Source organism: Aplidium turbinatum, chromosome 8, assembly GCF_918807975.1.
Source record: "Aplidium turbinatum chromosome 8, kaAplTurb1.1, whole genome shotgun sequence".
NCBI lineage: Eukaryota > Metazoa > Chordata > Ascidiacea > Aplousobranchia > Polyclinidae > Aplidium > Aplidium turbinatum.
Window position 1 is genome coordinate 19,822,760 of NC_137479.1, and position 14,913 is coordinate 19,837,672.

The 14,913-nt window shown below is 36.1% G+C and overlaps 1 protein-coding gene across 1 annotated transcript; it reads left to right on the forward strand.

Moving 5' to 3' along the window:
* The first annotated feature begins 39 nt into the window (after positions 1-39).
* Positions 40-10,564, forward strand: LOC145775338 (serine/threonine-protein kinase Nek11-like). Its single transcript, XM_082586615.1, has 10 exons — positions 40-244; positions 509-674; positions 880-998; positions 2,016-2,207; positions 4,472-4,621; positions 5,029-5,118; positions 7,332-7,412; positions 7,616-7,709; positions 7,919-8,042; positions 8,327-10,564. Exons 1-10 carry the CDS (start codon positions 81-83, stop codon positions 9,076-9,078), a joined length of 1,932 nt encoding a protein of 643 aa, XP_082442741.1. The 5' UTR covers positions 40-80; the 3' UTR covers positions 9,079-10,564.
* Positions 10,565-14,913: the final 4,349 nt, after the last annotated feature.

The following is a 14,913-nucleotide window of genomic DNA, read 5'->3' on the forward strand; positions in this document are numbered from 1 at the left end:
AATTTTTTATCATTTTAAAAGTGGATTCTGACTCTGTGTTGTATATATTATATTTTTATTGTTTTACTTCTGCAAAAGCCATGCCTCTACCCAGTCGCTTACCTGATGATTTTATTGAAAAAGCTTCCAGCAAGCCCTCATTGATAATGGATCAGTATTCTATTGTAAAGAAAATTGGATCTGGAAATTTTGGCACCGCATTTTTAATTAATGATCATCAAGCTTTTATTGAAGCAGAAAAGAAGTAAATTTTTCAAATACATATTGTAATTTCCTTAAGCTACTGTGCAATAAATTTATTTTCATAAAATTTGAAAAGGACTTATTCACATAAAATATTGTGATTTGAATTTTGTAAAGTATCATGTTGGAGTTCACTAAAACAGTGATTTTTTGAGGCACGAGTGTAAAACAATTTTATATCATCAATTTTATAGTTATAGCATCTAGGCTATGCTAATATGCTATGCAAAAGAAGTGATTATATTTTTCTGTTTATATATCTTAGGAAAGTGTTGAAGCAGATATGTGTTGGTCCACTTGATCCAGGTGAGACGGTGGATGCAATGCAGGAAGCCAGGCTTTTGGCCAAACTGAAGCATGAAAACATTGTGCAATTTCACCGCAGTTTTCTGGATGGTCCATTTTTCTGTATTGTGTTGGAATATTGTGAGGTAATGAGCTAGTCTGTGAAATAGGGCAATTATTTACCATAAAACTATGATAATGAAGTGAAGAAACACAAAATTTAAACACCATTACCAGTGCTTTTTTATTTGAATTGCCAGTTATACAAAATTGATTTCACATAGTTGCGTTGTTTTTATGCATTTTCTTTTTTTTAGTTTTATTGAAAATTCTTTATTGTTTAACTTGCAGGGTGGAGACCTTGAGTACGTCATACGAGATTATAAAAAAAAGAAAGAAACAATTTCTGAAGACCAGGTCATTAAATGGTTGCGTCAGTTGCTGAAAGCAATCAATTACATGCATGAGAGGTGAAAATTTGTAGCTCTGTAATATACAGTCATTAAGCTAAACTTTTGTTATTTCTAAATTTTAACGTGTTTTTGACGCATTGTTAAATTCGATTGTTCGATAGTTGTTCGATTGGATTAAGAATGTTCGATTAAGTTAAGAATGTTCGATTAGATTGTTCGTTCGATTAGATTGTATGTTCGATTAGATTAAGAATATTATATTAGAGTATGAGTATCAACATGAAGAAAAAGAAAAGATGAAGCAAATTCCACAAACATGAAGAAAAAAGAAAAGATGAAGCAATTCATAGGATTTCCAACTATTTTTTTCTTTACATCAAACTTATAGTTTGACATTCAGGTTTAAAGGCATACTAAAGGAAAATTTCAAACCGGAATTAAGCATTAAAATGAGTAAACTGAACATTCAAGAATACATTTCAAAAACAATTACCGAAAAAACATTGTTTTCAATGGCGCTGGCAAGGCCCAAAGTCCAGTGTTTCATTTATTTTCATTTTTTTCAAAATGACCAAAACGTGCAAACACTGCTCGAGAATACGTAATAAAAGACAGCAATAACAAAAGCCACGTTACCACATCTGATGTTTTGAGCAAACTGTCTGCTGTTTTGATGTTGAAATGTGCTGTTTTGATGGACATACATACATAGCCTACAGTCAAATCGCCGGCAGTAACAATTATTGCGTGATCGGTTGATTGATAGTCTTTTGTTACGTAGACTGTACAGTCGCACGCTTCGTTGCTCAGGCTCAATCTCGTTTTGAAAGCTCTGACAAAAGCACGCGCACAATGGTGGTCAGACCGCAATGGGGCAAAATTTTATTGAAAATCGTTTTATGGTAGCATGTTAAACACAAAGAACGTGGAAAATCGCCAAGTCAGGTTTTTCCTTTAGTACCCCTTTAAGATGCTTTATTTTCCCATTTTTTCAGCAGTTTGTTTTTCAATGTCAACAGCAATCAAATTAAGTGCTTGTGCTACATCGGATATTATGTGCTCCCATTTCTGCAGGCGTGTCTTGCACAGAGACCTGAAAAGCCGAAACATATTTTTAAAAGATAACGATGTCAAAATTGGTGATTTTGGGATATCAAAAATTCTCATTGGAACATCAGACAAAGCCAGTACATTTGTTGGGACCCCATACTACATGAGCCCACAAGTTCTCAAACATGAAGAGTATGATGAAAAGTGTGACGTTTGGTGAGTCAGATGCAGTCTTTTGTATTTAAATCAGAGAACTAGAATGTGTGAGCACTGATAGTATGTAATTGTGTGTCACATGTTTGTAATGACATTATTCCGTTCTATTGATATGAATACGTCGGTAGTCTTGAATATATAAAGGTAATCTACTAATCTTAATACATGGTGTATGCGGAATCTGAATACGATTTAGTTAATACTGGAAGTCGGGATGAATGTTGTCAACACCCAACAGTCAACAGTTCCACTAGGGTAGATGCCTTAATTTTTGATACACATGAATGATCATATCCAAGACTTAACATAGCCCTTCTGAGAAATTTTGTATTAAATTTCAATTAATCGCACATGGCAGTCCTAGGTTTTTTTTTCTCTGAGACTTTTCGGTCATTTGTCCGAATAGGCTTGAAAAAATTCGGTCATTTTTTATTTATTTCGGTAATTTTTTCTGATGAAAATATTTCCTTTCAAGTAGCTGATACCAACCAAAATTTGCACTTCCTGACTAGCTACAACAATAAGTTTCGCTGAGAAACGTTGTTTTTTTCGGACATTTTGACCGAATTGACTATTTTTTTCGGACATTTTGCTAAAAAATCGGTCAATGACGGATAAATGACCGAAAAAAAAAACAAAAAAAACAGCGTGGCACATCCGTGAAGTTATGTGGTGGTACCATGTAAAGTAAGTAACGTGTGTGTTTGAAATGAGTTACGACTTAATTTGAAAGAAATTATTGTCGCTTTGAACACACTTGTGTTGACCATTTGCATTGAAACAACGCATATTGAGGGGCGTTTATTGACAAATCAATGGCTTAACTCATCAATACAGTACACTCGTTCTGTCCTCCCTACAACTTGTATCAATATTTTTGTAGACTTCTGTATTGTTGTCTGAGGATCAGGTATGAGCGTGTAAAGCCATGGGATGTTCTTACATAAATAAACTGGTTTTTGTCACCATTGAGGTGAAACACGATTTGTCACCTTGACTTGTTCGCATCAGTAGTAGTTCGTAGAATGCTGAAATTTTTGTTCAAGTACAATGTAGTGCTCTAGAGTGTTTTTCCCTTTTACGATCTCGCGTCCATTTCCCCAGAACACAGACACAGTTATTTCCTTGTGTTTTGGGCATTTCACGTGAATTTTTTTCTAAAACAAGGCCGACTTGCATTCAGCGATGTTATAAAGACATGTTGTAACAGAAGCCTCTCCTATCTGAAATTATTTTTACTATGCCTAATGTCAACGCGACGCAAAAACAAAAGCTTACGTCACACCGTGTTAGAGTGCCCAATTTAAATAGCACACTCGCAATGAAATCGCCACAACCTTATACAGTAGATGCGCATTGCGCTACTTTTCATTTTTTAACTTTCGCTGTAGCATGATGGCTATCTCTCGTCTTCGACGATGATGGTCTTCGCATGACCGCTAACGATGAGTTCTTAAATAACTAAAGAGTCCAATCCTCGTTTTGAAAGTTTGATTGCATTTGAGACATTTACTTGGGAGAGCTGGTTGTGGTTGTAGTTGGCGTTCTTTTCTCTATTTTAACTTTTAAAATCTGCTTTTTTCAAACGTGGCAGCACCGTCCTTCGTGAATGGCAAATATCCAAAGCAGCCTATCCTCTGCGGCTTTATTCTAGCAGTTTGTGTAGTCGATACTGCGCTTTTTAAGATTACTCTTCAGAGAATCCGTTTCTTCTGACCACCTTCTGAACACTTACCTTTACCAATTCTAAGTAATGATTTGCTTAGGAAGACGTTAATCGGCATTGGTACTGCATGGCGCATGCCCGCACCATCTGGGTTGGTTTTGATTGATACTGGACCTATGTGCGAGACCTAATGCTTGTTATTTCTGCCTTTTTTAGTACGCTCAAATTTATTATTTTTCTCTTTTCAACTCAGCTAATGTTTTGAATTTTACGCAGACAGCCTTGATGAAATTTCTCGAGAGTTGTAATGTGATTTCGGTAGGAGGTTTAAGTTTCTGGAGCATACAATAGTAGTGTTGTAATAACTTCTGCTTTGTAAAAAGCAAGTTTTGTATCCTTTCGTATGTTGTTTACAAGAGCTTTTGTCTGGTCATACTTTGGGCGATGTCAAAAAACTATTAGATGAATAATTTATGTACATTGTACATGTACAGTATATCGAAGTCGTGTGGACACTGGACAAGAATTATAATTCTTAATTCAGTATTTGTGAACTACTTTACCAAGTTTAGTCATCAAAGTTCCCATGTTTTTGCAGGTCATTGGGTTGCGTGTTGTACGAAATGTGTTGCCGGGAACATGCATTTGAAGGCAATTCTCTTATGGAAGTCATGGTCAAGATAGTTTCTGATTACATGCCTCGTCTCCCTCCTATTTATTCCCGTGCTCTCAACAATATATTAGAACGGTGTGTGCTGGTCCAGTTATTGCTGAACAAATGCTGTACGAAAATTTGAAATGTGTACATTTCACCTGTACAAAGAATGTAGTTTGAATGTAAGCCGGATTTAAAGCAAGCCTAACGCGATACCGGTTGGCCACCATGATCGTTACATTTTTGAACTTTTTGATAAGTTTTTGCCCCATAAAATTGTCATCCCACTGCATGCCGTACAAATATGTTCTTACAACCCAATCAGAATAAGTTTCAATTTTTACATTCGATCAACATCATAACACAATGTAAAATGACAACTTATTTTGAATGGATTGCTTCATTTTATGGATGTTTGCACGCCCATTTATTTTTGCCTATAAGAGAAGCCTTGTACTCCACTTGCCCACTACTACATTTTAACACTCGCATTGTCACAGGATGTTGGATCGTGAAGCCCACAAACGTCAGACCGCACGACAGATACTGCAGCATCCCTTGCTCTGTCAGAGCGATGCTATGACGCGAAAGTGAGTTTGTTTGTTACATTGCTTTTTAATATGAAGGATCTTCGTAAACAGAGGGAAATTTACGACCATAATCCGATTTCATTCAATAAATTTACACTATTGTACTTTGCTGATCTCCTACATTTTTTCACTAGTAGCCACGATACCTCGTTTCTTGAAATAGAAAGTACAACGTGTTTACTTCTATAGTTTTTCGCTGTATCGTTGTTCAATGAACTCCGTGATTCGGTTTCATTCATGCAAATGGCTACATACAAGTTGCAACAGATGTAGAAAATTGTTTGTGTGCTGTAAATTCGTTTTGTTGTATTTTGCTGATCATGCGATAGTGCTGATTTGGTAAAACTAAGCATTTGTTCAGTTGCATCATTGAATGAAATCGTTTGTCAGCTGATATCATAAACTTTTAAAAGTACTGTATATTGTGAAAAAGTATTTGATGCTTTTAGTCATCTCAAGCTTAATTGTGTAAAAGTTCTTAAAGTACATATGCGGTTTTTCGCTACAATTTACAGTACTTGCGCAGAAAGCATCAACAGTTTACAACCTAATTCAATTCGTTTTGGCGTCTTGAACACTGTTGGTTTCAAATTAGACAGCGTTTTTGAAAAAGGTGCACCATCGTAAAGTCATTGTTTACTCTGACGCTGGCGTGGCTTATTGATGTATCACCTTCATTTGACTGCCTGTGTTTTCCCAACACGTATAAGCGAGAAGAGCAAACTAAGAAGACTGTTCTTTGTCCTAAAATGCTAATCAATCGAAAAAAATCGTGGATTAGTTAGGGTTGCAAAATTCCCGGAAATTTTCAGAACCGAAACTTTCCATGGGAATTTTCGGAAACTTTAAAAACAATCTTAATTTGATGTTGAAACAGGAAAATAATGGCTTTACACTGTTTAGAATTAAAGTACTATGTATAACTAAAATACTTAAGAACATACAAACACATGGTTTCGTTTAATAACTCCAAAAATGAATCATCACCAATCTGTTTTTTTTTACAAAGAAAAACAATACTGAGTCAGTATTACAATACTGAGTCAGTTACAAAGTCGTTGTTCTAGTTGCTGCCGGTTAGCATCTCTTCCTGCTCGGCTTTCTTCAGATGATGTACTAATGACTGTTCTGGCAGCGTCATCGACTTCAGAGTCAACTTCAATTTGAGTTGACTTGTCTTTACACGGCTCAAACAATGCCGACAAGTTTTTCCACCCTTTGATTTGCGAGCCTATTGCGGACCTTGGTGTGAGTGTTCCGAAATATGATCAGTATTTTTTTTTAAATATTGAAAAAGTATGCATAAGCCTCATTCTTAATTAACACCAAATTAGTGTTGATATAATTAAAGAAAATAGAAATGCTTAAAGGCCTACTACATGAAATTTTCAAACGGGAATTAAGCATTAAAATGCGTAAACTGAACATTCAAGAATACATTTTTTAAAAAATTACCGAAAAAAAAATGGTTTTCAATGGCGCTGGCAAGGCCCAAAGTCCAATGTTTCATTTATTTTTTATTTTTTTCAAAATGACCAAAAGTGCAAACACTGCTCGAGAATACGTCACAAAAGACAGCAATAACAAAAGCCACGTTACCACATCTGATGTTTTGAGCAAACTATCTGATGTTTTGATGTTGAAATCTGATGTTTTGATGTATTGTACATACATACATAGCCTACAGTCAAATCGCCGGCAGTAACAATTATTGCGAGATCAGCTGATTGCTAGTGACGCGGACTGTACAGTCGCACGCTTCGCTGCTCAAGCCCAATCTCGTTTTGAAAGCTCTGACAAAAGCACGCGCGCAATGGTGGTCAGACCGCAATGGGGCAAAATTTTATTGAAAATCGTTTTATGGTAGCATGTTAAACAGAAAGAACGTGGAAAATCGCCAAGTCAGATTTTTCCTTTAGTATCCCTTTGAGATAGGTTTTTGATATTTTTTTCTAATTCATGAAATATTTAACAAATGTTTTAAACATAATAAATGCCAAATGAAAATTCCCAATATCCCCGGGTCCTTCAAAATTTCCGGAAAGTTTCTGGGAAAGTTTCCAAAATTCCCGGAAACTTTCCACCCCTTTACAACCCTAGGACTAGTCAACTGGAAAATATAAATTTTTATCAGAAGCTCATTACTTCGGTTGGCACTTGGACAGCTCTCGAAAGCAGAGTTGTGATTTTTAAAACATTCTACTTTTCTCCAGTGCCACTGAACACTTAACTGCTCGCGATCGCTTAAGAATTAAGAAACAAAGAGAAGTTGACGACAAAGTACTGAAGTTGAAGTAGGTTGCTGCCATGTATTTTTCAATGTTTCAACGTGTGCTTAAGTTACAATGAAACATTTTCATACATTGCAACTGAAGTTGCTGGACATGCAAGAGCATTATTGGTTTTTACTTGTTTGATGTTTTGTTTATTAAACTATAAAAAGTGTTGTTTACTTTTTATAATTAATATGGATGACTCAAGTTAGGGTTTTTTTTAGGGAAGCTGCTAAAAGAAAATGGGCTGAAAACGCGCGAATTCGAAGAGAGTCTGTTGAGAGGAATTTCGTCCGCTCTTCTTTTGATTTAAACTCGGTAAGAAGTTTGACAACCGTATGTTGCAGCAAGGGCAATCTTGGAAACGTTTATATGAGTTGCGTGGTTCGTCACCAGTTAAAATTATTTCTGTGTGATTTGGTTTATGCAGTTTTTGTGAATTGCGTAAACTAGAAGCGACTGAAAAAGAAACGCAAGGCGTCAGATTCTTTTGTGATTACGATGACGTTTTAATCCTTTGAATTTAGCAGCAAATTCAAGACCCCGTCTCCGATCGCGAAGTTGAACGACTCCCAACTATACACGATGATGAATTGCGCGGAACTGTTGTGTTTAAACCTCACGATACCACATTAGTCAACTCACAACAAAGTAAGTTTTTCTAAAACTCAAAGATTTTTTCTTCTGACCAAGCTGCGGTTGCTGCACGTTGCAGAAGTCAAGTTGGAACTTTTGTTAGTTTTTTTATTCAGCAAAAAGTTTTGTCTACTTTCAATTGGTGTAGAAACGCACACTCTTTTTCTCTCTCGCTTGATTCAAAATTCAACGTATGCAGACGTTCAATCAACGTAAAGGACACCGCTAGATTTTACCATCTGGTTAAAGGCTAACCAGTCATCAAGTAAGGTCTTACAACATTTTCCTGTCTTGTTTAGTTGCAATGTATTCAGAAAATGGAGATCTGGCCGAAGAAACCATGCAGGGATCTCCACCGAACGGTCGACTTGGCTCGACCGATGAACTCATTCACAGCCTCATGCAAGAAGGGCACATTCCAGAGGATGGGAATTTAGCAGATACCTTCTATTCTTTGCACAATGATTTTGAATCTTCATCTGATGAAGATCTTTCGGATGAACACATTCCAATGAGCGATTCGGAGTACAGGGACATGTGTGAGTACATGGAAGGCGCTCTCGTACTAGATGAATCAGTTATTTCTCACCCTAGCGGACACTTGAAAGACGAAGCTCGAAATCATTCAGACCAAGATTCTTCTCTTACTGCCAAAAGCAAAATGGCGGGCTCCAATGCGAGCGCTGCAAAGAATTTTGCCACTAAATATCCGGTCTTGAAAAATCAAACCGTCGGCGGAGTGTCGTCCAGGAAGGTCTATGAATCGGATCATCGGCCCAAGACCTCGGCACAACCTTCCGAACGACCACTGTCGATGTTCAACTCAAACATGGTGGACCAGCGGATCGTGAACATGAGACAACGCTGCATTGACAATCTAGGGACTGATTTGTTCGAGCAAGCTTACAAAATTGTCAGGGAAATGCGATTTGACGAGCCAGCGTTGAACAAAACAATGGTGCAAAGGTTGACAGACTTGGTACCAGACCGAAACAAATGCATGGAACTTGAGCAATTAATCTTTCTGGAGCAAGAGAAAAATGCTTCGTAACAACTAAAGTTTCACTGCGGTTAGGTGGTTACGTCGATGGAAACTTTCATTGGGACATAAAGAATATTCGCCTTCGAGGAACAGTTGTTTAAATATTTTCAAGCCAAACATTGTTTGCGTGTTCCAGAATACATATCTTGCTACTCAGTATCCATCACTTAAAAATTTAAATATGAAGCTCAATGTAGCTTGTCGAAGATCGATGGTCAAGATTTAATAACTTCTAAACTGCATAAGCATTGCTCACGATTTTGAACAGTCTTGTACTGTGTCTAATGTCTATGTTTGATTTGTGCTTGGTTGATAAAAGCTTTTTTGTGTTGTTTTCTGCGTATGGTGCTTACAGAATTGTTCTTGCCTAGACAGCAAACTTTGTCATTTTCACATTGATTGGTCTGCAGACGTTGAATCAATGTAAAAATGACGGATTCTGCTCTTTGGGTAATGCTTGTGGAAATACTGGAGTAGATCGTCAATCGACCTCATAAAATCAGGTACATGCGGCATGCCATATTAGAAATTTTTTTTCTAGTTGTTACTTTTGCTTTATTTTACTATTTAGCAACGTTGAATAGCCTATTGATAGCGATGTTACCTTGGATATTGGTGAGTGTTTGGTAATGATTGATGATCTAAATGTTTGCCCAAGAAGCTAAAATCTTCAAATTAAAAGTAGTCTTGAAATTTTAAACAAAGTGTTAGCGAGCACAGGATACTTCTCATTGTGCACAATTTTCTTCTTGTACTCTTTTGTTGTCCATTTTATACACTGTACATTAAAACACTGTTGCAATTTCGGTACTTAAAAAAAGACAATCAAGTGGTACTGTATAATAAAATCGTTTATTTCAACCGAATGGAACTTGTGTCTTATTTCAGAACGTGTTTTGTACTAATAAGGTATATGCACTTTTTTAGATCGATATTGTGTTGCTTTTTTACTTTGATTTCAATTCGTAGCCTACCACATTTATACCACGTGCTTTTTGACGTTTTTATGAAGGGTGTAAGTTATATTTTGTTGTTGCAGCTTCGTGAAGGCGTGGCTTACTGCAAGCTGTACTAAAAACGTCCGTCATTTTTTTCCCAATGAATTGCGACTAGGCCTGTTCTTAGAAAACGTGGCTAAGGAGAATTTCAAAAACTCCATTAGTAGAACCTTGTTACGCAATGCTTTGTTCGTTGTAATGTTCTCACATTCAAGTTATGCGTAAATACATTGCAAGTACACAATGCATTACCTGTTGTTGAAAATTTAACTCACTTTGCACTTTTTGTCGTGTTGAGGACACCATTCTAGGCTAGGTGGTGTGGGCTTCGTTTCACCTTGTAGCACTAGAACTAGAAACAATATTCATTAAAAGTATTTCATATAGGCTACACAATGATAAAATCATTTAATTTAGTATATGATATGCTATCAAAATTTATAAATGTTATTATGTTTTAAATTACACGTGCCTGTGGGCTGTAGTTATATTTATACACTGCATGTGTAATTTGCATTTTTTGATAAAAAAAATTCAAAAAAAGTTTTATCTGGTAGGGTGCATTTGGCTATCATATTATGGATCCCTCGTAACATTCTCATAAATACAAAAAAAGAAACAACTGAACATGTCATTTTGAAGGTAGCTATAGAGTTTTTTTCTTTAAAGGGTCGTTCAAATTACACAGCTTTTTTCAAGGCCGACTGTAATTTAACGAAAACAATTCAACTTCGTTTGTATTTTGTCGGAATGCGAAGGAAACGCTGTTATGAAAATGGAATACAAAGGGAATAGGTGGAAAAACTATACGTGCATTCGATGGAGATTTAAGGTGTATGTGGCATTGTAAACCATCAAGAACTGCCACCAATATCTATGGTCCATAATTCCTATTGTTGTATTCTCACAAACATAGCCTACTGTAAAAAAAACAAAGAAAAAATTTACAGTTGTCTACAAACTTTCAGTTCAGTTGTTTCAGGTCACAGTAACATGAGAAATTTAATAGGCCTAATATGTTTTATGCGTTAGATCAAAATAGAAAAAGTTTATATAAAAATTTATAAAATTAATAAAATAAAAATTAAGAATAAAGTTTCCAATTTGCCACATTATGTTGGAAAAAGGTAGGCCTAGTAAACAAACAAACAATGGCATGACGATTCAGTCCAAGATATTGATATAAAACAACTGGTTGGAGCACATGGCCACAACTTCACGAAAACTTGGCGATTGATCGGAAAGGATGGAAAACTTTTACAGACAAAAATCAGAAGGCTAATCTTGAGTAACGCCATAGCCTTCATGCAGCCAAACCAAAGCGCAGGAATACAAATTAGGCAATAGTGTAAAACGTTGTTTGATTGAAGACGTGAGCATGAATGTTTGTGATCAATTCAGACGTCTGTAGCCTACCAGACATGAGAGAGGTCTAAAGGAAACTTTGACCAGGAATATAACACGCTTAAATGACGTTAACTGTTACCTCAGAAAAATACAAACACTGTTTTCTACACAACTGAGTTAGCTAATAGACTGAAATATGAAATAGAACCAGTTAAAGGGCCGAATGGTTATCGCTTTTGACTTTGATGCTGGTAGAACTGGATTCGATTCATCACAAGAAGACTTCGAAAATGATTACAATGCGGTTTTTTCTTGCCTAACGCACTGAGAATATTGGTAACTAAAAGTGGATTGTGAGTTGTGACATAAGTTATTGTAAATAGGCCTATAATATAAAATTGAAAAATGATAGGCTACTGTTTCTGTTTCTAAAAAACTTTAGCTATTGTTGAGCGACAATAAATAAATGTTTATAATACGAAATGTAAACATTGGACTGCGCAACTCCAGTGATTTTTGAATTTTTACTCTTGATTCTTCAAGAAAGTTCTCGAGTCTTCATGAAATCTGACATTTCTTCGACCTAAATTGGCAGATAAAAAAGATTTGTCAATTTTGAAAAATTGTTTTTTTGTTGGTTTTGAAGAATAGTAGCCTACCGGTAAACCTCACAAACCAAAATACTAATAACTTAAAGTTCAGTTTATTGTTTTGTTGGCGATAAACAAACAAGAAGTAAATCCAAATTTAGTAAATCTAAATAGACTTAGAAGTTAGAAATTAGAATATAGAAATTAGAATTGTGAGCGATTAGAATAGAAATTAGAAGTAAATCCAAATAGACTTCAACAATCATCTTCGACTTCCAAGTCACTAATGGTGTGAGGCAAGGAGGAGTTCTTAGTCCCTTCTTGTTTAATGTATACATGGACGATTTGTCAAAATTGCTTAATAACTTAGAAATTGGCTGCAGTATTGGTAATTATTGTATAAATAATCTTATGTTCGCTGACGATCTTTGCTGCCTAGCTCCCAGTATCAAAGGTCTGCAAAAACTCATTGACACATGTGATACATTTGCAACTACGCATAATATTGTGTTTAATTGTTCTAAGACTGTTGGATTGATGTTTTTGACTAAACAACTCAGGGGAAAACTCCAGCCTACAATCAGACTTGGCAAAGAAAGCGTTTCTTTTGTAGAAAGAGTTAAATACCTTGGTGTTATTCTTACCAATAACTTGTGTGATAATGATGACATTGCAAGGCAAACCAGATCTTCATACTGCATAGCGAACATGCTCAGATATAAATTCAACAAATGTAGTGTTCTAAATGTGGTTCAACAAATGTAGTGTAAAAAATGTGCTTTTTCGCACCTACTGTTCTGCATTTTATGCTTCTCCCCTTTGGTGTAATTATTCAATATCAGCTATTAATCGTCTGAAAGTTGCATATAACAACTCGTTCAGAATTCTGTTCAAATTGCCTAAAATTTGCAGCATTAGTCACATCCAAGTAAACCACAACGTGAACACTTTTTATGCCCTGCTACGGAAGAGCATTGCTAGCTTTGTAAATCGGTGTTGCAGCTCTTCTAACTCCTATATCAAAGCGTTAATGACCTCTGAGTGTTTCGCTCGTTCAATGTATTTACAACATTATAACCGTTCAATGCTTGTTGTTTGATTTTTCAATTATTTTATTTATATGTGTGTGCTGGCGTGTTTCTATGGACCTCTCTTCAGGTCTGAACCAAATAAATAAATAAAAAAAAAATAAATAAATAAATCGGAAACTTCACGCTGTCAATCTCGGTGACCGGGCCGCAAAATTTTTTTTTCCACGAGATTTCTGTCTCATTGATTCTAGTCACTTTAAAAGTAAGACTTTCCGAAAGTGTTTTGAGAGATTGGTTGAGTCAGATTGCGAAATAACTATTTGCCAATGAAATTCTGCAATGATAATAAAATATAAGCTTTCCCTAACCCTACTTTTTTTGAAAAGCTCTTGTGCACTGCAAAAAATAATTTCAAGAAAAAAAAGTTTGACTTCGACGGGCGTCGAACCCTCGTTCTCACGATCACTAGGCAGATAATGAAACCACTGAACCAACCGTACCAACGAACAAAATATTGCATTCACACGGTTTTAATACATACTTTTACCAAAATATGTAGCCTAAATGAGACAGAAATCTCGTGGGAAAAAAATTTCGCAACCGGGCCTGCGTCAGTGATTCAAAGCCTCTACAAGTCATCAATCAATCAATCATTTTATTTTTCGTCATTAACGCGTCCGGGACGAAAAAGATACTAACTACATAAATCGATATAAACCTACCAGCACGTTAACGAACGGGAAAAGATGGCAAAACCTTGAAAGGTTTAAAACGTGCCTGAATGAAAAATTATGTAGTAGGCTATATATCAGTAGTTAGCACGGCCACAAAACCCAAAAAAAAACAAATAGCAAAAAATAAAACAAAAACAGAGAAGCACACATGTAGTATTGAATGACAACCTAATGAAAAGTGTTGTGGATTGAATTTGCCAGTTCCAATATTGATGTGGATGAGCAGTCATAATAATAATAATAATAGGATGGAAAAAGAAACCCGGACATAAAAGAAACCCATCCTCAGGCAAAAGCCTGTTTCAATGTGGCCCATGAGAGCAGGTGTTGAGCTCTTTCTATGGTTAGACTGCACATCACACAGTAGCCTAAGACGATTCATGTTTGATATCCAGTGTAAGTTATTGTTTCTTGTCCTGGTGGGTGATGGAATGGATGAGCTGGTAGATGATGATGTCCTGATGGTGTTGATGAAGCTCTCATCCCCTTTTGCGACGTGTCGTGTTGATTATGGAGTATTGCGTTTGCTGTTAATATCTACAAACATAAAAGTACAGCACAAGCAATCGATATTATTGTTAGGTTAGCCTAATCTTTTGTAAATAATTTCGGATTTCCACTAAAATCTTCACAAGAATGCAAGAAAGGGTAGGCACTTTAACATTACCCACTGGTCGAAGAGGTACGCAATCATGCGTGACATGTTCATTCGCGATTCAGCTGATTTCAGTCATGTGACTCGTGACGTAATATTCTGATCGAAAAATTTTGATACAAAGAAATTTAACTGAATCCTTCACCACAACCACCGTTGCCTAATGGTTCGGGCAGAGGAGTATAGTGATTTCGATTTCGTGGGTTCGATTCCCACCCTCTGCTAATAATATTTTTTCTTCTGCAACTGAACTGAGTGCAAGAAGGATCTTAATGGTAGCCACTTTAACAAGTCGAAATTGTGACTAAAACACAAATATTGATTGAAGATGTCACGCATGATTGCGTACCTCTTCGACCAGTGGGTAATGTTAAAGTGCCTACCGCAAGAAAGCCTTTCTACGTTGTCTTTCTATTGCGTTTCCGTTTTGCTTAAATGTTGTTTTAGTTTGTGAATAAAAAGTGACTTTGTATCAGTCTTTCTAATAGA